The sequence below is a fragment of the Festucalex cinctus genome, chromosome 7 (assembly GCF_051991245.1).
Source record: "Festucalex cinctus isolate MCC-2025b chromosome 7, RoL_Fcin_1.0, whole genome shotgun sequence".
NCBI lineage: Eukaryota > Metazoa > Chordata > Actinopteri > Syngnathiformes > Syngnathidae > Festucalex > Festucalex cinctus.
The window spans coordinates 17396889-17422319 of NC_135417.1; the positions used below are offsets into that span (position 1 = coordinate 17396889).

The 25431-nt window shown below is 38.3% G+C and overlaps 1 protein-coding gene across 3 annotated transcripts in view; it reads left to right on the forward strand.

Moving 5' to 3' along the window:
* dnah5 (dynein, axonemal, heavy chain 5) overlaps positions 1 to 25431 on the forward strand; it is a 101368-nt gene that overhangs the window by 60534 nt on the left and 15403 nt on the right. For all 3 annotated transcript variants that reach the window (XM_077527038.1, XM_077527037.1, XM_077527039.1), the window contains 18 exons: positions 2844 to 3111; positions 3735 to 3858; positions 4073 to 4180; positions 4462 to 4576; positions 4808 to 4984; positions 7387 to 7590; positions 9956 to 10135; positions 15241 to 15378; positions 16197 to 16332; positions 16497 to 16678; positions 16831 to 16965; positions 18051 to 18206; positions 18373 to 18555; positions 18760 to 18864; positions 20499 to 20637; positions 20888 to 21002; positions 21994 to 22184; positions 24208 to 24329. In XM_077527038.1, coding sequence (XP_077383164.1) covers positions 2844 to 3111; positions 3735 to 3858; positions 4073 to 4180; positions 4462 to 4576; positions 4808 to 4984; positions 7387 to 7590; positions 9956 to 10135; positions 15241 to 15378; positions 16197 to 16332; positions 16497 to 16678; positions 16831 to 16965; positions 18051 to 18206; positions 18373 to 18555; positions 18760 to 18864; positions 20499 to 20637; positions 20888 to 21002; positions 21994 to 22184; positions 24208 to 24329 — 2778 coding nt within the window. The remainder of the gene's footprint in view (positions 1 to 2843; positions 3112 to 3734; positions 3859 to 4072; positions 4181 to 4461; positions 4577 to 4807; positions 4985 to 7386; positions 7591 to 9955; positions 10136 to 15240; positions 15379 to 16196; positions 16333 to 16496; positions 16679 to 16830; positions 16966 to 18050; positions 18207 to 18372; positions 18556 to 18759; positions 18865 to 20498; positions 20638 to 20887; positions 21003 to 21993; positions 22185 to 24207; positions 24330 to 25431) is intronic.

Sequence of the window (25431 nt, forward strand, 5' to 3'; positions counted from 1 at the left end):
TTATTCTTCACAATTAACATGTTGAATTTGACTTAGACTTGGTCCTGCTTGAACGGCCCTCAGAGTGAGAGAGACATGTCACATATTTGGGGTGAATACCATTCTAACTCAAGCAACAACAGGGAGCTGAAGAAAAAAGAGAATGTTGAAGTTAGTAGAATGGACAAGGAAGCAAAAGTAAGATGGGTAATGAAAGGAAATTGTGAAAGAACAAAGAGAGAGGAGAACCAGATGATGAGAGGTAAATGGAAGGTAAATTACCCATAACAGAGAGGTAGGGAATAATAGACATTTTGGAGGAAGACCAGAAGAAGACAAACATATATGGGAGCAATGGATGAAAGAACAAACCAATAACAATAACATAGAAGAAAGCAGAGAAGTACTCTGAAAATGCTTTGTTTGCTTTTAAAAGCATGAAAAGGACTGTACGCATTACAGAGAGTAGTGCCGGGCACTGAATCAGACAAATGTGTTAATAGAGGAACTTGACCTTGAAACTACCTGCTGCGTATACTGCTGAAGGAGGAAAAAATGCATTTGGCACGTTCAACTGACATCCTTATTGCAGATCTTTCTCAAAAGCAATGTGTTCTTAGTCGGTCATTGTGCTAAATGTAAAAGATTATTGTTCGTTCTAGCTGCACCATTTTATACTAACATGATAATGTGCACTGTGCATGTGAAGAAACCGTCATTGGAGTTAGCCAATTTGTCAGTGTATAATATGGACCAGGCATCATCCACAGTCAGGGTTTCGTGAAATAAAATGCACACATATTCAGAAAAACCTTTCCCAACACACTCACAACAGAATACCCCTAATAAAATTATTATTAAAATTAAATTTAATTAAATGTAATTAAATTAATTAAAATTATTCCCCAACTTCAAATTTATAAATCTTTACATTATTTGATTATATGGTTCATGAGAGATAATAATAGAAGTATATGAAATGGCCATTTCATTTCAATGGAATCATTGGCTACTCACCGGTTGTTAAATTATGCAAAGTATTCCAACTCCAGCTTATCTCTCATAAAGCACTGAGTTGTATGAGAAGTGGCAAGTTCTATCATCTTTCTTAAAGCTATGCTGAATGGGATTATTATGCTCTGTAACATAAATTAATTAGACATGCATAACTGAGAGACTTTAACCCAGGATCGAAAAAAATGTGAACTGTCTTGCGGCATACACATACTATTAAAAAGTCTGTTATAAAAGTCTGTATAGTTTCTCTCTCTCTCTCTCTCTCTCTCTCTCTCTCTCTCTCTCTCTCTCTCTCTCTCGCTCTCTCTCTCGCTCACTGCCTCTCCCCGCTCGCTCTCTCCGCACTCATACATTCAACATTAAGCATTTTAAGCTTTGTAAACAAAGTTATGCAGGCATTGTAGGTAAATTAAACAAATGACAGCTTTTGAAGAGCTGTAGTCGATGGATGTGAGATGTCACTTTAAAAATATGCTTCCCATTCCACTCGGGAACTCCTTCAAGTTGTTATGTTCTACGAAGTAGCATGTTGTGAGGTTTTGTTGCATTCACCCCGTATTACTATAGCCATCTGCCTTTTTTAATTTAATTTATTTAAACTTGACAGGTATCCATAGCAATCACGGCCTATCTACCAATTCCGTTATCTCATGACCATCATGTTTTGTCCATGGTGGCCGCGATAATCCTATTTTGGTTGGAAACATTGCATTATATTGTGACTCTTCAAGGCTATTCACTGGACGAAGCAAATCATTAATTAGCACAAAGAATAGGAAGGTCAGACTGCATTTTGCCAAAATGCAGAGACAACCTTCAAAAATTCTGGGAGTATGTGTTGTGGTCTGATGAGACAAACATGAACCTTGATGGAAGGCTACGTTTTGATCAAGATCTTCTCATGTTTCAAACCATAAATGATCATCGGTGAAACACTGTGAAGGTAATGTCGACGCTTGGGCTTCTTCTCAGGTACACTAATGTTCACTTATAATATAGCAGCAGCAAAATGAACGCCAAATTCTACAGAACTGGCAGATTAGTCTGCCAATTTAAAGAAAGCTGCAAGCAAGCTGACTGAAGAGGCAGCAAGATACAGACACAAAACACACAGCTGAAACCACAAACAAGGTCTTCAAGGGAAAGAAGTGAAAGATCTGTTGTTCCAAAACGTTTGCTCTAATACTTTTGACAGATCCAGAACCCAAGGTTTCCAGTCTACAGCCAAATAATAATAATAAGTTCTTAAATTATACCAATCATCATTTTTTCAAAACCCACTTTGTCTGCTTCTTTTTCTACTCCTTGCTTACCTCTCAGAGAGGTGGAATTGAGATGGGAATCAGGTGGCATTGTGTGTGTTGCAGTGTTTTTAGAATTTGATGGGATGTGTGTGAGAGAGGTGATGGAGCTGGCGCTGAGAAGCAAAAGGGAGGTGAGCAATTTTACTGAATGTAGGCTTGTTTTCATTGTTGGCTAGCAGATGGTATGTGAGATGCTCACACACACAAACAAACAGACTGTCTCATTAGTGAGCATGTACCGTAGTGAAAAGGTGCAAAAAGCAAGAGCATCATCCCGGTGGTTAACGATGGACAAAGCCGACCTATTAGGAGACAGCAGGTCGTGTGTTTGAATCAATTGTTTTCAGGGTTTGCATTCAAAACTCTTTTTTTTTTATTTCAGTTTTTAACACTGGCCATTTTCACATGTTTTATTAGGATATTAGGGTAGCAAAAGCAAAGAGTTGCATTCATCTTGCATGTCGTTATAAAGCACACATATTGCACAATAAAGTATACATTTGACACAATCAGTTGTGTGTTTTTGTACGTTTCTGTCCTCAGGTGTCGAACCTGTTTGCTCGGGACGAAATAGATGAGATCCTCAGTGACCTCGTGCCGATCATGAAGCGAGAGTTTCCGAAACGGCCACCCACCAACGAAAACTTGTATGACTACTTCATGTCTCGGGTTCGACACAACCTTCACGTTGTTCTGTGCTTTTCACCCGTTGGGGAAAAGTTCCGCAACAGGGCTCTAAAATTCCCGGCACTGATATCTGGTTGTACAATGGACTGGTTCAGACGATGGCCAAAAGATGCACTTGTTGCAGGTATGTGAATACTTGTATACTTCCTAGCTCATGTTTTTCTATTATTATTACCAGTACGGGCGGATGACTGGTTAGCATGTCCGCCTCCCAGTACTGAGGACTCAGATTCGAGTCCAGGCTCCGGCCTTCCTGGGTGTTGTTTGCATGTTCTCCCCGTGCCTGTGAGGGTCTTCTACGGGTACTCCAGTCTCCTCCCACATTCTAAATACATGCATGGCAGGTTGATTGAACACTCTGAATTGTCCCTAGGTGTGCTTGTGAGTGTGGATGGTTGCTCGTCTGTGAGCCCTGCGATTGGCTGGCAACCAGTTCAGGGTGTCCCCCACCTACTGCCCAAAGCCAGCTGGGATAGGCTCCAGCACCCCCCGCGACCGTTGTGAGGAGTAAGCGGTACGGAAAATGGATGGATATTACCGGTAGTTCAACAAAATGCTCTTTTTCTTTAGCTTTAACCCACATTAATAATCACTTGACCCTTTTGTTGTTTTGCTGTTGCGCAGGCGTTTAAATATTTCCCTTATTAAGACTGAATGCATCATGTTGTTCACTGCTAAAAAAATAAATAAAAAATAGTACACGTTTGTATGATTTATTTCAATATACTTTCATTTTGTGTTTTTCAGTTTCAGAGCACTTTGTGTCAGTGTTTGATATTGATTGCTCACCTCAAGTCAAGAGTGAGGTTGTCCAATGCATGGGCTCGTTCCAGGATGGGGTGGCTGAGAAGTGTGTGGATTACTTCCAGAGGTGCAGTCATACAGTGATCATCTATTTTTGGACAATTTGTTATTTTAAATCCTCTATGGACGTTAACAATAATAAAGCACAACATCATATTAAACTAAACAGATGAAGGATGCTACGGTTTGTTTGTTATGGACACCAAAATATATAGAAATGTATGAAAAAAATATAATGAGTTGAACATCAATTGATGTCCAGTTTTCTAATTTGAATGCAGATACCGACGCTCCACCCATGTCACACCCAAGTCCTACCTATCCTTCATTCAGGGCTACAAGAACATCTATGAGGAAAAGAGATCTGAAGTCAAGACACTGGCTAACAGGTAAACCGACAACACCATCAAATACGGTTAATATTGAAATTGCTTTAAGATAAGCATCTGAAGAAGCATGTAGTAAAAAAGGTTATGATTATTGATTAGTCAGTATTGACTTTATGATGCCAGCAAAATAATTGATATTGTCCTAGTAGCCTATCCAGCCAATCATGTGTCTGTTCTTCGTGTATTTTTGGTATACATGTTCAACATGCGGTGAGACAGTGGAAATAAAGTCTATATAGTTAGTGTTATCGTTTGAAAATGACAATGGTACTTCAATTTAGGATGAACACGGGCCTCCAGAAGCTAAAAGAAGCTTCAGAGTCAGTAGCAGCACTCAGCAAAGAGTTGGAGGCAAAAGAGAAAGAACTACAAGTGGCCAATGAAAAGGCCGATATGGTAAGTTTTAGAAAGCTGTAAGTTTCGAAGATGTCTTTTTGAGGTAAACTTTGCTAAGTAAGTCAGCCTTTTCCTTCTTTGATGACTAATTTCAAATAAACGTATGCGTTTTTACTGTTGCATGTTCATTTTGCACAAACCTTTTCATCAATGCAAGAGTTTGTCACTTTCATTGATCATGGTATGGGAGATTATACGCCTTTTGCACGATATAATACTTGTCTTCCAAAGGTGCTGAAAGAGGTGACAGTCAAAGCCCAGGCAGCTGAGCGAGTAAAAGTGGAGGTTCAGAAAGTCAAGGACAAGGCCGAGGCCATTTTAGAGCGGATCTCAGCTGACAAGGCCATTGCTGAGCAGAAACTTAAAGCTGCCAAGCCTGCATTGGAGGAAGCTGAAGCAGCGTTGCAGGTACAGTTTTGGACAAACAGAATATCCTCTACCCCTTGTTCCTGCGAGTCTAAAAAGTCAGTAAACTGCATATTTGAGATGTTATATTGAGCTCCCGTCATAGTACTGCATATTCTTGCAGTATCATGTAGATGCAGTCAGCTTGGCTGTGCCTAAAACAACAGTTTAAAAAGGATCTTTGGCATCGAGTGCAATTTAGTGGCAGTGCAGGTTTTACCTCCATCCCTGCTACCCTGGAGGGTTTTTGTGTGACAGCGGCTAAGTCTATAGTTAGCGGTGCTTTTGGCTGAGAAGCAGTATAGTAATTAAAGCATGGCTCTTGGGTGGGTGGTTGCATGCAAATCAGCAATGTCAAGTCCCTGATTAAAATGATCTTGCTGTGGTGGATGGGAAACTGGATACATGCTAATAGGACAGTGTGCTCCATTCTATTCAAGTTTTGAATATGAAAAATTGACTCAGAGCGTGATTTATTGGATATGGCAAAGCTACAGCTGTTCTGCATCTGAGATACGGCCAAATGTTACTTGATACTTCAAAGCTTTTTGGTTTTGAATACTTATAAGATAATAGACACGGCGGAAGGAATTTCATTTTTATTTCCGACAGTCTAAAGTGTTAAATACGTAAACATAAACACAGCAGCATCATCAATCTCTCAGTCTCATTCATTTATTTAATGAAACATTCCGTTTGAATCACCCAGTATTATAAAACAAGTGTCTAACTGCTACCTTATTATGCTTCCAAGCTTGAAATATATGAATGAATGAATGAATGAATGAATGAATGAATGAATGAATGAATGAATGAACGAATGAATGAATGAATGAATAAATATGATGTTTTGTATTGTTTGGGAAGCCATGATTTGTAATCCACTACATTTTTTTAATTACCAGATACATAAAAAAAAAAAAAGTATTGGTATCGCCAAAACCTTCTTGACTATGATCAGTATTTGGTACTGTTAAGCTGGCAGATAAGATATATTCATTTTGTTTATAACACATGACATAGGCATAAATTTGTTACTTATGTATTTTAGTCACTGCATCTGCCAGAGCTCTTCTATAAAGTCTAGCATATTTCGAGTTTGGAATTGTAAGAGAAATTTTAATGTACACTAATGGCAAGGCAAGGTAGCTTTATTTAAATGGTGCATTTCAGAGTACTTCATATTATCAAAAATACATTTAAAAGCAAAGTAAATAAATAAAAAGTAGCTTGCTAATAAAATCATTACTTTTTAACCTGGATTTTAATCGCATTTACACTTGGGGTTGACTTCACTTCTGCTGGCTAATGAAGTATGGAACAATTATAAGAACATGCTATTGGATACTGCGATTGGCTGGCAACCAGTTCAGGGTATACCCCGCCTACTGCCCATAGGCAGCTGGGATAGGCTCCAGCACCCCCCGCAACCCTTGACCCTTGCAAGCAGTTCGGAAAATGGATGGATGAATGGATGCTATTGGATAATTTAACATGATTTTTGCATGTAAAATTAATAATAGCTTGCATAAGTATATTTACATTTGTTTTAAGCATGGGTTTTCCACATAATTTTGAGTTTGATCTATCTGTCGTATGATTAGTATAATAAACAAAAACATATTTCCCGAATAATATTGAGTTAGCTATAAAACATCCATAATAGGAATAAATATGATTATATGCATCATTTGGATAGGCTCACTTTTCTGTTTGATGTTTTGCACTGATGATTACGATAAAACCACAAACTGTGCAGTGAGCAGAGATCGGAAAAAGGCAGACAAGATGAGAAGGAAGGGTCTCGGAAGGTCGCTCTCAGTGGGTTGCTTTGATTTTTACCTCCTTCTGTCGCTATCATTTTATGGGTCTCTTAACATAATTATTAATAATGTCTCTCTTCATAGTTCTTGTCTTTACTTACATCCAGTGTTTATGCATTCTCGGCTCTTAACACTGAAATGTAAAAAAATGTGTGGGGAATTTTCATTGCACATAGAAACAGGAATCTAACCTTGGCTCATCTATTTGTCGGTCTGTATTTTGCTCCATACAATTATTCATACACGGGTAGCTTCCTCGATAGGCATTATACATTTGTAGATATTTATTCACCGTTCGGAGCTTCCTTTGGTTTGGGGGAAGTCATTTTCTATTCCAGCTTGTTGTGCTCCAGTGTACAGTCTCATGAAGACACAGTTTGTGATGAAGTAATAGGAACATTTTGGGATTAACATGAATGAATACTGTACATGGAAATGTACGAGAATTGACATCAATGAAATGAAAATGTGCAAATCAAAAAATGTGACTATTTTATTTTAACTTCCCCTCATCAACTGCACTTTGATGTTAGCACAGACGATTTAATGTCCAGTTTTGATGAAACTCTTCTTTCCATTCAGACAATCAAGCCATCCGACATTGCCACCGTCCGCACACTTGGGCGTCCCCCACACCTCATCATGAGGATTATGGACTGCGTGCTGCTGCTCTTCCAAAGGCGGGTTAACCCCGTAAAGCTCGACCCGGAGAAGAACTGCAACACTCCATCGTGGCAGGAGTCTCTCAAACTCATAACGGCTGGAAATTTTCTGGGCAGCCTACAGGTAACCGTTGCAAATTATAGGCAGCCAAGCGTGTCCTTGGTAGCAGCTTATTGATTCAGATTGTGGGAGGATACTCCTGATGTAGAGGTTTATTTATCTCACGTAGGAGAAGAGCGGATTTTTCATGACCTCATAAGTGTGTACCATACTATATATGATGTGTTAGACGTGTGAGAGTCATGTTACTACTAGGGATGAAAGAATATCAAAATATCACGATACGATATTATCACGACCTGAAGCTCACGATATGATAATTATCACGATACTGTGGGGAGGTTGCTGATATTTAAAAAAGGTCACAATATTGTAAAAAAAAAAAAAAAAAAGAGCTCATACCAAAAAAAAAAAAAGCACAATATTGTGCTTTTGTACAGCAATACATATAAACAACCTCCAATCTCTAATAACATTTAATATTGCGGCACTTCCTCAACTAAAGCAAGCACACATTGAGTTCCTCCACATATTGACTCGCTTCACAAGCATATTACAATCCCCTTCATCTGACAATTAGTGATTTTAAACATAGAAGGGCCAAAACATCCCTAATGAAAATTAAACTGCACTAAAAAACTAGCCACCAGAGGGTGCTAGAACTGTACACATGGAAATCAACCTGACTTTTTTAACAGATGTGTAGCTTTAAAATATCGTGAACATGACGCCGACGATATTGTGGCAGTTTTAATATCACAATATCACGATATTGCCATTATTGTTACATCCCTAGTTACTACTTCAACAAATTTTTTGAAAGATTCTTTCAAAAGCAGTGTTGCGACAATTACCTTAAAATACAACTTACTTTACTGATTTGCTTACTTTCAAAAGTAACTTTTTACTGATGACTTGAGTTTAAAAGTAACTAAGATATAGAGGCAAAAAATTGCACTCAAGTAAGAGTAGCATTACTTCAAAATAATATTACTCAAGTAAAAGTAAAAAGTAGTCAAAAAAAACAAACACTCAAATATAAGTAAAAAGTATTCACTGAAAAGAATACTCATTAGTCTGATTTATTTTTAAAAACAATGTCATCAGACGCAACCATAAAATTATGTGCAATTTCTGGCATAAAATTAAAAAAATAAATACATTACTGAGCTTGAACAACAGTGCAAGCAGACATGTTAGCCCAAGCATGCACAATCCATTCAAAAATTGCGGCATGGCAGTTTCTTAAAGCACCAAGATATACAGTATTCTTTCAGTCGACGCATTTGGGTTCTCGTCATGCCTGCCAGTCCACAACCAAGGCCGCATTTCCTGTATAGAAGCAAAGTGTCCGCGAAAATGCTCCCACACAGTCAAGCTGAGCGTTTACTGAAGTCGCACAACAACATTTACAGATTTTGGAACTGGGTACACACAAAAGACACATCTCATTATTAGGCGTGCCATAGATTTTCGAGAAAATTTAAGACTTTTATGGCCGTAAAAATACGGTAAATGTAATGTATGAAATGGGGTAACCACTCTAGTGTAGCTCAATATAGCGGCGTACGAGTAGTGTTTCTTCTTCATACATCTACTAAAGTAAAAGTAAAAAGTATTGTGTGGTAAAACTACTCTTAGAAGTACTCTGTTTTCAAAATGTTACTAAATGTAACTCTTACTGTCCAGCTCTGCTAAGATATACTTTAACATACATAATTATATGAATACATGTGCTTTACAGGGTTTCATTGTGTTCTATCAAGAATCTTGTAGGAACGTGAATAGAGTGGAACCCAATCAGCTGTTTGACCTTGCTTTTGTTCAGATTTCAAAACAATTGTATTGATTTTGTTCAAGGTCCTCATGGGTGACCTAAAGACATTTACAATACACAGACTAACAACTGTTAACACTCATATTCGCTCCTATGGGCAATTCTGTAGCTTGTGCATGTTTTGGGACTGTGGAAATAAACTAGAGTTCTTATAAACTTGAATGGGACACATTATGGAAATGTTTTCATTCTTTGCATACAAAGTTCTGAGTGTAACAGTCAACGGCCCCACGTTGTGCTTCTCCGCTCATTATTTACTAGCAAGGCTGGGCAACGATCGGCAATTTTCAGCAATAGAAAACAAAATGAGGATCATTTGACACATAGAGGCTTGTTATAATGTCTCCTCATTCTATTTCCTCCCCCTATCTCTCGCCATCAGTGTTGAATTGTTTCCATGATACGGTATATCAGCTCCACAGCTCTCTCCTCATTAGCGCATGGGAGCTGCAACCTCTGAGCCTCTACGTAATGCCTGCTCTCTCTTGGGCTTGCTTTCTAACCCCACCTGCCGTATTTTTTCCTTATTTCCACCTGTGCCCCTTCCATATCCTTTCTTGTTCTAACCCTGCCCCTCCCCCTCCCTTGCAGCAATTCCCCAAAGACACGATTAATGAAGAGATGGTGGAGCTCCTGCAGCCCTATTTTGACATGCCCGACTACAACATTGAAACAGCTAAAAGAGTGTGCGGCAATGTCGCCGGCCTCGCGTCCTGGACCAAAGCCATGGCCACTTTCTTTTCCATCAACAAGGAAGTCTTGCCCTTAAAGGTAATGTATAGCACAACATGATTGCTTGACAAATTAGAATTGACCTTGTTGTGAGGTTTATTACAAATATTGTAAGAAATACATCAAGCACACATGTGCATGTGTCTCCCTCTCCCTCCTCTCCTGCTAACTCATAAATACACATAACAAACTTTAGCGGAGAGCAAAGCCACAGGCTACAACACAGCCCCACTTTCATATGAAAAGACTCATTCATATCCCCAACATTTTGGCTGCTTTGTTGCAGATTATGTGCCCCTGAAACAGAAAGCAAGAATGAAGCCATTCTCAATGCAACTTTCCATCTCCCATTTGAATTGAATCCATTTAGCGCAGACCTGAAAATGGATCTCCCCAGGCGAAACTCTGAATAACATTTCAGTCACACACGTTTCACAAGAAACCTGCTGAAACATTTTCACGCAGTAAATGGGGTACAAACTGTGAGTTCAGTACTTACAGGACAATTAAATGCTAATATATGTGTTTATGATGCAAATAATGTGAATATGGCTTATGGCTATTTTATAAACAAACTTCAACAATTGTATGATAAACACTGTCCAGTAAAGAAGGTTTATCTGAAACAACATTTACAATCTAAACCATGGATGAGTAAGTCATTAATAAATGCTTGCAGAAAAAAGAATAACTTATACAAGATATTTATTAACCAAAGAACTAAACAGGCAGAGGACAGATATAAAAGATATAGAAATAAGCTAAATTCTATTTTAAGGGTCTGTAAAAAACAGCATTATACTAAATTATTAGATGAAAACAAAAACTTTGATATTATGAATGAAGTTATAAGAAAGAATAAAAAGGATAAACTATCTTATCCTGAATATTTTAATGTCAATAATAAAAAAGTAGTGAATACAGAAGTTATTGCAAATAATTTTAATGAGTTTTTCGTAACTGTAGGAGCTGATCTCGCCAAGAAAATTCCAAAATCCTCCTCTCACTATGAGAACAGTTATACAGGAAACCTACACTCCATGTTTTTGGAGCCAGTCATGGACACCGAGATAAGACACTTGGTTGCCAAATGCACAGCAAAAAACTCCTGTGACACAAACGGTTTCGATATGAAGTTAATTAAGAGTATAATAAATGAAATTCTATATCCACTAACTTATATATGTAATTTATCATTTCAGACTGGGATATTCCCAGATGAAATGAAAATAGCAAAAATCATTCCTATATACAAAACTGGTGATGTTCATGATTATGGTAACTATAGACCTAAATCAATTTTGCCACAGTTGTCAAAAATATTAGAAAAACTTTTTAATAATAGACTTGATAAATTTATAACCAAACATAAATTGTTAGATGATAGTCAATATGGTTTTAGAAAAGAACATTCTACGGCCCAAGCCCTGACTGAATCTATGGAAATAATCACAGATGCTATTGACCGAAAATTATATACTATTGGAATATTTCTTGATCTAAAAAAAGCGTTTGACACTGTAAATCACAAAATATTATTGAATAAATTAGAGAGAATGGGGATTAGGGGCACTGTATTAGATTGGTTACGAAGCTATCTAACCAAAAGATAACAGTATGTGACATTTGGAGGGAGTACTTCTAATAAAATGGAAGTTTTATGTGGTGGACCTCAGGGCTCGGTTTTGGGCCCTAAATTGTTTATACTGTATATAAACGATATATGTAAAGTCTCTACTGTGTTAAAGTTGGTACTCTTCGCGGATGATACAAACATTTTCTGTACAGGTGAGGATATACAGAAGCTAGTACAAATAATAAATGAGGAATTATATAAACTACAACAATGGCTTAATGCCAATAAATTGTCTATTAATCTTAACAAGACTAAGTTTATGTTATTTGGTAAAAAAGGAACTAAAGAAAATATCAGCATACAAATTTCTAATGTAAATATTGAACGGGTAAGCCAACACAATGTGTTGGGAATAATTATTGACGAGATACTTACATGGATTCCTCAGATAACACAGTTAAAAAAAAAAAAACTGGCAAGAAGTATATCCATCCTCTACAGAACCCAAAAAATATTGAGTCAAAAGGCACTCCAAATAATCTATAATGCATTGATCCTGCCTTATTTGACTTATCGTGTTGAAATTTGGGGAAACACTTACAAAAGTCGATTGCAACCATTGATGGTATTACAGAAAAGAGCAGTAAGAATTATCCATAGTGCTCCATATAATGCACATACACACAAATTGTTTATTGAAGCTAAACTATTGAAATTATATGATTTAATAAATTACAGAACTATTCAGATAATGTATAAGGCTGCCAGACACTGTCTCCCTTATAACTTGCAAATATGCTTTCAGGCCAAGGAATCGAAATATGATTTGAGAGAGAAACTGAGATGTGTTAGAACTACACTGAAGTCATTTTCGATCTCCTGTATTGGTGTAAAATTATGGAATTCACTAGATGGGGCACTAACTGGAACACTGACACGAGCTGGATTTAAGAAAAAATATAAAGAATTTGTATTAACTAGTTATAGTGAAGAAAATGTTTAACCTGTCTTTTGTTTAACCTGTATGTGGGAGAGCAATAACTTTTGTGTTATCAACAAGGAGGGAGCTTCACACAGAAATGTAAACATGTCTGACTATGTTGTTGAAGTGCAAGGACATTTAATCTTGAATCATTTGAAAAACAGCATCTGTGCTGAGTGCTGAGAAAAGGACACTCTGCTCCAAAAACTTTTGACAAACCAGTATGGATTTAATTAGCTGGTCTCTAAGTGCGTTTGACAAAATCTTTTCTACGATGAGACCTGGACCTACTCAGCGTTCATGTCCAAGTGGAACTCACATGGCTGGATATGCTGAAGATTCCTGGGCTAAGTGGAGATCATTGTGTCTGACGCCTTTGGAGATTGAGGACGTGGAGGACGTATACCTGCTTGCTGTGCTGGTGGTTATGCTGATGCTGCTGGGGATTGGATCCCACTGGCTGTTTCGTACGCTACGAAAAATGTCTGATCGCCAGAAGAATGCAGAGGGAATGGCTGAGGCCACCCTGAGAGCCATCACTGGTGTGCAAGCCGGTCGAACTAAGGCCTGTGATGACACTTCTCTGGTGAAAAACGACCTTGCAACACTCAACCTTGCCATGAACGGAATGAGGAGAGACATGGCCACAAGGTTGCTTGAACTGGAGAAAAAAGTCGCGATGAACCAAAATCGTGATGAAGACGGATCTGACTGAAGGAGGTGTCGGACACATGGTTTTCACTATGCCCAGTTATCTAAAGCTGCTGGACTGTGATAATCCACATGGTACTAATCAACAAGTGATCAACAAACTATTGGAACAAATCTTCTGTCATGAACGACATGCGATCAAATCACTGGTGAAGATGACCTGATTGAACTTTCAATAATCCATTTGCCTGAATCAAAAGTCTCCGAATGTAATCAACTGGATAACTAACTTCATGGACTTGATGAACTGAGTGAAACGTTATCATCTCTGTTGATTTTTATTATTATTGCTTGATTTTATGCGTCCTAGTTTAGTATGGGGGCGGGAATTTATAAGCTTTATGCTTCTTCCTGCCAGCCCTTTTTCTTTTCGGTTATTATATGTCAAAATTGTATGATGAAATGTTTGATTGTCACAATGCTGTCCGAAAGGAAAAATGAACAAATATATCAAATCAAATCAAATCATATATTAAACCACCCACGACCTGCCAAATAGAGAATGGATTGATGACATTGATGCACATATTCTTCTTTGATTATGAAAAAATCAAAAATTAAACACAGAATATTTATTAAAATGAAAGTTAGTATCTGTAAATTGACTTTATAAAAAACAAAAAACAAAAAAAACAAAAAAAAAACAGCGGCCCCAGAATTGAACCCTATGGAACACCATGCAGTATGTTCCTATATACCATGTGAATTCATATGACACATATTCATCGAACCACTTTTCTTTTTCGACATAGCCAGTATGAAGGGATTACAATAATTGAGAAATCACATGATGTACCATCACAGCAGCCACAAGTCGACTACTGAGCACACTAAATTCCCTGCAGCACAGATAGGCCAAGTAATGTAGCAAGATCACCTGCAGCCACCGATGGCAAAGCAGTGCGTATCATCACAAAACATATGAGTCGGGAGTTTGTGAACCTCTGACACTGGCTCACGGAACCCACGGTTCAATTGAACAGGTTAAGAATCACTGGGTTACCATTATGATATATTAGAATAATTAATCTCTATTTACAAATTGCTAATTTTGGAAACTATTGGATTTGCAACATTTTTGACACCTTTGGCTCACCTTGCTGCTGTCACATGACCAAACTCAGGAAGCAGGTGAGCTGTGATTGGCTGTTACCTGACCCATGAGGAACTGTGATGTCATTTTCAGTAAGCAAATGGCAAAATGGCCGCCCACTGAAATGGATGAAAGTGGGTGGATTTTGCTGGTTAATTCATATTTCACAAACTAATATTAATCAGAATATTGTGTTTAGATTTGTGGGGCGCACAGAACATATTATTGTATTTTGATTTTTTCAACTTACCTTTCTCTTTAAGCAATGTAATTCCTTGGAATGTAACAGAAATATGAGTGTCAATGTGTTATGTAGGCCAATATACTGTATGAAATATAAATTTGTTACATCCAACCACTACTAAGCTTGTCTCGCATTTTCTGTTATCGTGACTGCTTCCCTTCTCCTTCACATATTCTGTCTCAGTGACCCCATGATAACTTCCTGCTACTATTTTTTTTTTCACCTCAGTGTGGAACAACGTCTAGCAAATTGATTTTCTGATTTCCAGCCCAACGGTGTTACATTCCCTTAGCTGGTCTGCCAAACAGAGGCAGTGCGATGGACAGGAATAGTCCTCCTCTCATCTTAGCACTTGTAACTTGTAACAATGTAACCAGACTCATGGAGCAACCAACATTCTTTTTCTTCATTTGTCGTTTCTTTTCCATTCCATCTACCTTTTCAACCCCCTGAAAAGGGGGCCATCACCATTTTAGCTGTTTTGTGTGGAATAAAGCCAGCACAAATCATTTTTTGTTTTCCTCCTCTCTTTTTTAAGGCTAACTTGGCAGTGCAGGAGAATCGTCTGGCCATCGCTCACACTGATTTTCAGAAAGCTCAGGCAGAGCTGGACGCCAAGCAGGCGGAGCTGGATGTGGTACAGAGCGAGTACGAGAAGGCCATGATGGAGAAGCAGGTCAGCGACTTCATTTGAATCCTTAGAACGTGTGAGGTGAGGTAGGGGAGGGAAGAAAGACATTTGAAACAACACTTTTGGTCCGACGCAATTTGGCGCCCTCGGCGAGTTTTTTGATGCGGCGTGTGAGTGGTCAAGATGTGTGGCAGCATCTGTGCGTCCACACTAAGCAGAAGGGGGAAAGGGGAGGCTAAGTGAGGACACAAACTGGATTGATAGCTTTCCTACAAATACAGGAAAGAACAAACCTTTTCTTCTTCTTTTTTTCAAGTTTTACAACTGAGATTCACGGTCATTAAGAACCGGTGAATAAATCCTGTAATCCTGGAATTAAATCAGTTTCAATGACATTCTGAACTTGTGATCTTTGCCAATTGTTCAAATGTACAGTACTCGGACTTGTTAGATTAGGGTCTCTTGATGACTAGATAGATTTGAGCTAGGCCGTCATGTCGCTGTTATTTGTCCTTGCTTGGCGCCCTGCTATGTGTCCTTGATTGGTGCCTTTCTATCTGTCTGCATTCCGACATACGTATACAGTAAAAACCAGTTAAAGCCATCAGGCCACACATTCTCACATAGGGAGGTTGAGCCGTTCGCCCATGTGGGCGGGCAGCCTAGACAGTATAAGTGCAGGGACGATACTGAATAGATCAGTTCCTCTTCCGCATGCTAATAGAATATAACATCGTGAGCATTAAAATACAATAACAAGTGGAAGTTCCCACCCAGAACTTTACAGACTGTTTGATTTTAGTGTTCTTTTGAAAGTCCAAACAAGTCTACTGACCTGTGCCCCGGTCCTAACTCCATTTCAGACACTACTTGAGGATGCGGAACGTTGCCGGTATAAGATGCAGACCGCTTCCAGTCTGATTAGTGGCCTAGCCGGCGAAAAGGAGAGATGGACAGAGCAGAGCAAAGAGTTTGCTGCTCAGACAAAACGTCTCGTTGGTTGGTTTCCCAGTGAACATATTTTTTTCAATCCATATTGACTGGTACAATGATGATTTACCAATTCTATCATTCACGAATAATAGATAGCACTAAACTTCAGCTTCCCTGTGACACTGAAAATGGATATATATGCATGTAATATCTATGTCTTTTTGCTCCAGGTGACATATTGCTTGCAACGGCTTTTTTGTCTTACTCCGGTCCGTTCAACCAGGAGTTCCGTAACCTCCTACTCAGCGATTGGCAAAATGAATTGAAGCAGCGTCAAATCCCGTTTGGCAGCAATCTTAATCTGACTGAACTGCTTATTGATGCGCCCACTGTCAGTGAGTGGAATCTACAGGTCTGTAATCAAACTCTGATCTGTGAATCTGGACGTAACTGAGGAACGTAGACAAAACATATGTCGCATGATCCAAAGGAATGTGATATTTAATTATTTGTGTGATTATAAAGTATTGAAATATGTTTGTCACTCGTTCTTTCTTGTTTCAGGGTCTCCCTAATGATGACCTGTCTATTCAGAATGGCGTCATTGTCACCAAAGCTGCACGCTTCCCTCTCCTTGTTGACCCTCAAACACAAGGAAAAATATGGATTAAGAACAAAGAGGCCAGGAATGAGTTGCAGGTTCGTTTGTTCATTTGTTTTATTTATTTATTGTTTTATTTTTATAGAATCTGAATCTGACAACTGTGTGATTGTGATAGACATAGCAAAAAAAAATAAAAAAATGGGACGCTGAGACACGGGACCTGCCTAATATCGAGACAAAACAACGGAATTGGTTAAATCAGCCAGGAGCAGGACCCTAGGCTCAAAAACGGGACTGTCTCTGTGTAATTGGGACATCTGGTCACCCTAAGAAAAGAGCAACAAGAATTTGCTACCTATTTTCAGTGGGAGTCCATTCATTGTTTAGCAGGGGGTGGAATTGCGTGGCCATGGTAACACAGAACTTTTGAAAACTTTGTCTCAGTAATTGCAGTGCTTGATCCGCAGTAGAGCCTTGATTAAACAAGTTTGTTGTCGAGCTGCATTCACACAATAATGGCATTGTGCTCTTAGTTTCTGCTTGATGCATTTTAAAATGCTTTTGTTCAGCCTTCAGCCTAAGACTTTACTGCTTCATAGTTCAGGAGCAGTACAATTAGCTGTTCTTTCCTGCTTGTGCCAGTCTCTGGGCTGAATTAATGCAGTGTTGATTTAATTTACCGTAGACAGAGTGCGGCATCATTAAATTAATTCTGAACCCTGTCCTGATGTTTCAAAAAAAAAAAAAAAAAAAATTGACGTAGGTTTTTTTTTGTTTTTTTTTTAACTCTTTTACTGCCACACGTTATGAAAAAAAAAAAAAAAGAAATCCAACCCCTGCACAGTGCCATTTCGCTGATTACATTTCATTGTAATTCCATACACCAGCAGCCCATTGAAAAGAGACACAATGCTGCCATCTGCTGGCCATAGTTAGGTGGTGTTTTTGATTCCACAACCCATTGACCGGGCAGCGCTGCATTTAGACGTTGCTCCGTCCATTGACGAAAAAATAAAAAAACAAAACAAAACGTAGATGACGTCATTTCACGTTTATGGCAGCATACGTCGTGATTTTACTAATCGTTATTAAATGTTTTTGGCAGTCAAAGAGTTAACAACGGTTGATACTCATGTCAAATAATGGTGATTTATTACGAAATATATTCTCATTTTCTCAGATCACCTCATTGAATCATAAATACTTCAAGAACCACCTAGAAGACAGTTTGTCTCTTGGGCGGCCCCTCTTGATTGAGGACATAGGGGAGGAGTTGGACCCTGCCCTCGATAACGTTCTTGAGAAAAACTTCATCAAGACAGGATCCACGTACAAGGTAATGACTGGAATCGGCCACTTGGACATTGAGGTCCATAAAAGCCTTCATGGTGTGAAAGAATTTGCACAGAATTCTTATCACCCCAGAAACTACCAAAAGTACAAAGGAGATCAGATGGCACTGCCGCAATGAGTTTAACACATACTTCTGTCTCATTTTCCAGGTAAAAATTGGAGACAAGGAGGTGGATGTTATGAAGGGCTTTAGGCTGTATGTAACCACCAAGCTGCCTAACCCAGCATACACCCCCGAGATCAGTGCCCGCACCTCCATCATTGACTTCACCGTTACAATGAGAGGATTGGAGGACCAGCTTTTAGGCCGAGTCATTCTCAAAGAAAAACAGGTTAAATGTCTTTAAAATACACTTGCACAGACAGCGCTAATTGATCGTTATTGGACAGCGCTTCTATTGGGTTTATTAAGTAATTCAGTACCTCCAACAAGGTTAAAAACCACTGCATTAATGTAACTTAACAACTGGCTTTTGTCAAATGCAAAGACTTCTTAAAGCCATAAAGTATGCGATAACAATGTTTTATGCCATCAGGAACTGGAGAAGGAGAGGACAGACCTCTTAGAAGATGTTACATCTAACAAGCGGAAGATGAAGGAGCTTGAAGACAGTCTCCTCTGCCGACTGACTAGTACACAAGTAAGGAAATACACTCCATGTACAGTACAGGCCAAAAATTTGGACAGCTTCTCATTCAATACATTTGCTTTATTTTCATGACTATGTACATTATAGATTTTCACTGAAGGCATCAAAACTATGATGACAACTAATGTCATGATTACCGGTAGTTGCAAATTTTATATCTGTCCTAAATGTCATGATCCTTATTTGTTTAGTGTCTGATTTAGTTTTGTTTCATGTTATATCTTGGTTTCTTGTGGTTCATGTCTTTCTCGTTATGGTTTTGTGTCCACCTGTTTGTCAGCAACAGTGTCTACCAATCAGCTCCCTCAGCCACTTGTGTTGTGTCCAGGTGTTGCTAATTGTCTCGTTACTTTGCTTGTATTTAGTTCCTGGTTTGTGGTCAGTTCTTGTTGGATGATTTCGTTTTCTGTCACCACTTATACTCGTAATCCTGTCTGTTTGTCGAGTCTGTTAAACATTGTGTGAGCAAACCTGTCTTCCTGGACTTCTTTCTGCATTTGGGTCCACAACCAAGACCTTGACACTAAATGTACAATGAAATGTACTTCCCCCCCTGTTTTCACACTTAACATAAAAGTGGCATTCAAATGTTAAACTAATAGCAATATGGCTGCATCTTTTAGTCATTGATATAGTAATTTTATAATTCATACAATTGAAATAAAAATTAAAAAGATGTCCTGTAAAAAACGAGTGATATTGATTTGTAGGGGTGTTAAAAAAAAATCGATTCGGCGATATATCGCGATACTACATCGCGCGATTCTCGAATCGATTCAATAATCGGCAAAATCGATTTATTTATTTTTAATTTATTTATTTATTTATTTATTTTTTAAGGATTCACACCTTAAGCATGGAAGAATGTTATATGAACAGAACATTAAGCCTTAATATTTTATTTCAATGCTGTTCAAACATGAAACAAATTACAACCTCTATAAGACTGAAATTTCAGATAAATAAATAATACATTTTCATATAAATCTTACACTCTACAAGCTTACTGATTAGTATTTTCTTAATTTGAATGAAAAAAAATCGCAACAATCGACTTATAAATTCGTATCGGGATTAATCGGTATCGAATCGAATCGTGACCTGTGAATCGTGATACGAATCGAATCGTCAGGTTCTAGGCAATTCACACCCCTATTGATTTGTGTTGAGGTCATTTGTCTGCCACGAGATGGCATAATTGCATTTGTAAGACATTGGTGACAGCTCAGTGCCTTTTTCTTTTCATATTAAGAGCTATCTAATCAATAACTTGTGAAATTCTGCACATTTTTAAACTTGTAAAATACAACTTGAACCTAGTCTCCACAAATATATGCATTGTTACTACATTTTATTACTGCTAAATTTTGACGTGGACATGTCTCCTGTGTTGCGACTGACTAGAATTCCCCCAGTGCAGGTTTTCTACGTATTGTGCGTTTAGAAAACAAAAAATGTGGTAGATCATTGTTTGTATACCTACTTTTGCAAGGTTATTGATGTTGCTCAGTGAAAATGTACATATTCCCTATACATTTCCAGTACTGGTGCGCTACGACAGCAATTCCATGTTTACACTTTCATTTCCTGACTTCTTCTCATGAATACTGTATTCCTATTTGTAGGGCTCACTAGTGGATGATGAAAGTCTGATTGCTGTTCTTGCCAACACCAAGTGCACAGCCGAAGAGGTCAATCAGAAACTCCAGATTGCAGCTGACACCGAGGTTCAAATCAATGCTGCCAGGGAGGAGTATCGACCTGGTAGGTCATAGTAGAGTTTACGTCCTTTGGGGCAATGTTGACTTCAGGCAAGAGGCAGGGTGTACCCTGGACTGATCACCAGTCATTCAAGGGACGGCACTAGGGACTTACTATACTATACAACCATTCACACCTACAGCCAATTGTGCGTCCTCAATTATGCAGTGGTCTGTTAGAAACCTTAACAATGTACTCACAACCCAGAAGCTACAATGTATCCTGTAATGATTACTTGTCCGTCTGCTTTCAGTGGCCACCAGGGGCAGCATCTTGTATTTCCTTATCACAGAAATGAGCATGGTGAATGTAATGTATCAGACTTCCCTGAGACAGTTCCTGGGACTTTTTGACCTTTCTCTGGCGAGGTGAGAACCCGACACAATTCTGGGCAATACCCTTCATGAACTGATTTTCAAATTTACGAATCCCTTCTTCAATTTAAAATGTATTCATCATTTATGATCAGTTATAGAGGTTTCTGTTTTTATGTTATAGATCCAATCCAACTTTTGTTAGCCCAGACGCTGGTTTGATTTGCAAACCCAATGAAGGATTTGTTTGCTATATTGCCACTGGCATTTCTGCACTATTTAGAAGGTGCACTAGCCGTGATGTATCAGCCCTTTGAAACTGTTGTTTCCAAAAATAGCATAGTGATCACAGGCAACTCATTCGTTATTGTTCAAGTCTTTTCTAAAAATGACAATTCTAATCTGGGAGTAGACTAAAGGAAAGAAAGGGTTTTTTTTTTCCATTTATGTCTAAGATGGCCATTGTCAAGCCCCTTCTGAAGAGAAATAATTAAGATACTAGATACTGCAAAGCTGACAATAGAAAGACCAATCAGCCTTTTTAAAGTTAAATTTTAGAGATTGTTTTTAACCAGTTAAATGATTTCTTGAATACCAGTGGTTTGCATAGAATATTTCATTCAGGGTTTTGGACAAAATCACAGTACTGACACAGTACTGATCTGAGTTTTAAATATCAGATGTCGACATGAGAAAACTCTCTCTCCTGGTTTTAGTGGATCTGAGTACAGCCTTTGATAAAGTAGACCACAATATCATTTTAAACAGGCTGCACATAATGATCAGACTCAAAAGTTTTTAATTAGTTTAAATCTGACCTCACTGGCAGGATTTCTTGTTGTCACCATGGGTGAAGTCTCCTTGTGAGGAGCTCAGAAGTTGGCTTGTGGTGTTCCACAGGGTTCCATTTTAGGTCCAACACTTTTTAATTTATAAATTTTCCCCAAAAATACATGTCCAAAATCTAATTGGAGTTTGTTTATTCATTCATCAACACATTGATGGATATTTTGTTACCTTTTTTTTTTTTTTATGTATGTTACAGGTCCTTCAAAAGTCCCATCACCAGCAAGCGCATCGCTAACATTATCGAGTTCATGACCTTCAAGGTGTACAAGTATGCAGCGCGAGGCTTGTACGAAAAACACAAGTTTCTCTTTACTCTGCTCTTGACGCTGAAGATCGACATGCAGTGCAACAGGGTCAAGCACGAGGAATTTCTCACGCTTATCAAAGGTGAAAGACAGATATGTGAGCAAATCATTTGCATTTAAATGTGAACTTTGTGAAACTGTTAAATTGGCTGTTTTAAAGCCAGCTAGGTGTTTTTGCCTATAGGTGTCAGGTTTACCTGTTAACATCTATTAAACACGACACAAAAAGGAGAGAAGACACTCAGTTCAGGGCTCGCTAGGAGAAAGGAAGGGAACTGAGTGACACAATTCACTTCTGCACTCTCTGAAGATTCCTCCCCTCACTTCTCTTTTTATTTGGTTCCCATGCCCCTAGTTACATGTGTGTTCCAACCCTAAAAATGCAAATGCAAGGTATAGTTGGAACACAGTGTACTTGTTTGTCTGTGTTGTGCATGTGAGTGGAAGATTGCTGAGTACGTGTGTGGTCAAGTTTGCAATCATTTCTTAACAGAAAACAGGTGGCCTCAGCAGACTGGCTCAAACCATTCTGCTGCGTTAGATGTTGTGGTTCTTCAGCTTTTTGAGTCATCTTCAAATAGACAGGCTATGTGAATGTGAGTGGGAACAGAGCAAAGCATTCTTCGTTGCAAGCAGAAGCAATTATTTGCAAGCAAAGCAGTCTTCATTGCAAGCAGAAGCAGTTTTTCATTGCAGCAAATGTGCAACTAATTATTTACAATTATTCCTACACTAGGATAGGTATCACCCTGTTAGGTTTTGGCGTGGTGGAGGACCCAAGTGCAGGAAACAGGGAGGTCAGGCAGGCTAATGGATGTAAGGAACAAAAAGGGTTTCATTTCCAAAGACAAAAATAGAAGACTAACTTGAGACGAATGACAAAGGCTCACGACACAAACCAATGATCCAACAAGAGGTGCAGGGAAGGAGGGAACTAAATAGGAGCAGACTAATTAGACAATGACAAACACCTGGAAATGACACAAGGGGCAGAGGGTGCTGATTGGAAGACAAAACTGGGATGATGAGTTCAAAGAAAAGACTAAACTAAGACCAAACCAAACCAAAATAACAAAACAAAACACAAACCAAAACACATCCGGGATTTTTATTGACATAAATTTCCCCAAAGCACATGAGTATGCATGACAGTCAAATAAATAAATAAATAAACAAATAAATAAAAGGTTTCTTAACATATATGAAATACATGTTATGTTAACTCATTCACTGCCATTGACGGAAAAAGACATCAAATGATGCAGTTTTTTGCTGGTCTGGCAATGAATGTGTTAATTGGACATAGTAATAATATCTATTTATTGTTTTGATTTTGAACTGAAACTATCCAAAAATCCACACGCTTTCACAAATCTCTAAACAAGAGGCTTCACACCTGGACTAGTTAATGCAAAAATCTCAGTTATTACAAAGTGTTGACATAGTTTTTCTTGCAATTGTATGTATATAGTCTGTGTGGTTTTTACTAAGTGCAACACGTAACAGTGCTAAAATGTGGATTTTAGTCCACTCATATTTAATCCCCTAATAAAATGAAATGGAGTTGCATTTGATGTGACTTCGCAAGTGCAAATACTAGTAGATGCCAGCCGTACAGAAAACATGTAATCATGGCTCCAGCTTGCAACACATGAAAGCAACAACTGTAAAAAGATCCCCAAGCCTCCTTGACAAGGTTAAACTCAAATTCTAATTACATTACAGTATATTTCTTTAAATGTTACATTTAGTGGCTAGTACCAAAGCCAACTGCTTCTCAATAGAAAAATAAAAGAAATCAGGTGTGGACTATTTCAAAGGCCAAAGCTTACACAGTCGACATGCATGCAGATCCACCATCTGCCAGTTCAGACCTGTTGAACAGTGACTCAGTATGAATTCATTTTTACAATAAGGTATAATTTGATCTCATTAGACAAAACAGCGGCATGGCTAAAAAACACAGTCAGGCAGTTGGATGTTTAGTGAAATCGAGGTAAGATTTCCACTGGTCAGTTCCAACCGGTTTTTGGTCGCTCCTTTGACAATAAGCGAGTGATTGTTTCATGACGGAATACGTTTTTGTGACTTTGTGTAACATTCAGGAGGTGCATCCCTGGACCTAAAGGCGTGCCCTCCAAAACCTGCAAAATGGATACTTGACATGACCTGGCTCAATCTTGTGGCCCTCAGCAAACACTGGGAGTTCTCTGATGTGCTGGATCAGGTACAACAAACGTGTTTCTGGTTCCTATGGATAGTTTTCAAAAACGTGACTTGCTCTTAGAAGCAAGTCAAATGTCTGTTTATGCACACACACACACACACACACACACACATCCTTGTACATATATGTTTGTGAGGACATCCATTGACAATGCATTTCCTAGAGCCTTACCCTAACCCAGTGGTGTCAAACATAAGGCCCGCGGGCCGGATCAGGCCCACAAAGGGGTTTAATCCGGCCCGCAAGAGGATTTTTGTCAAGTTAAAAAAAAAAAAATACAAATGTAATGTCGGACTAATTAATCAATTGGCCACAATCAATTTGTATAAAATTTGTAACTTCACAAATAGTCCTCAGATGAGCAATGCAACTTGTACGGGGAATCGTCGTCCTGGATGTCGGTATACTTAAAGTTACGGTTTGTTTAATTATTATTATAATTATTATTATTATTTTTAATCATAGACCGACAAACATGTTAAAGGGATACTTTACTTATTTAGCCATTTTTGGCAGTCAAACATTAATATTTTGTCGATAGTAAATTTTATATTTTCATTATTTTTCACATACATTTAGTACCTTTAAAAACACATTTTGCAAATTGCTGTCGACTGAAAATGACATCACAAGGGCTCAGGTAACCAATCACAGCTCAGCTTGTGAATGTCACACGACCAAACCAAGAAAACAGGTGAGTTGTGATTGGTTACCTGAGCCCTTGCAATGTCATTTTCAGTCGACAGTAAGTTGCAAAATGTGTTTCTAAAGGTACTAATTGTACGTGAAAAATAATGAAAGTATCAAATTAATTATAGACAAAATATTAACTTGTTATTGCTATAATAGGCTAAATAAGTGAAGTATGCTAAATACAACACAAATTCAATTACTGGGAACAAATTCGACAAGGATTGGCATCCTTATAGCGTCATTAACTGTGCCACACTATGCATTCTGGGAACAATATATACGCAAAACAGGTCGATTTAACTTCCAGGACTCAGTGTTGCCACGTTCCACTTGCATTTGTATTATTTTTTGGAACAATATGATTACAGTTGAGTTCCGTCATTTAGGGCTGGCACACAAATAACGAAAA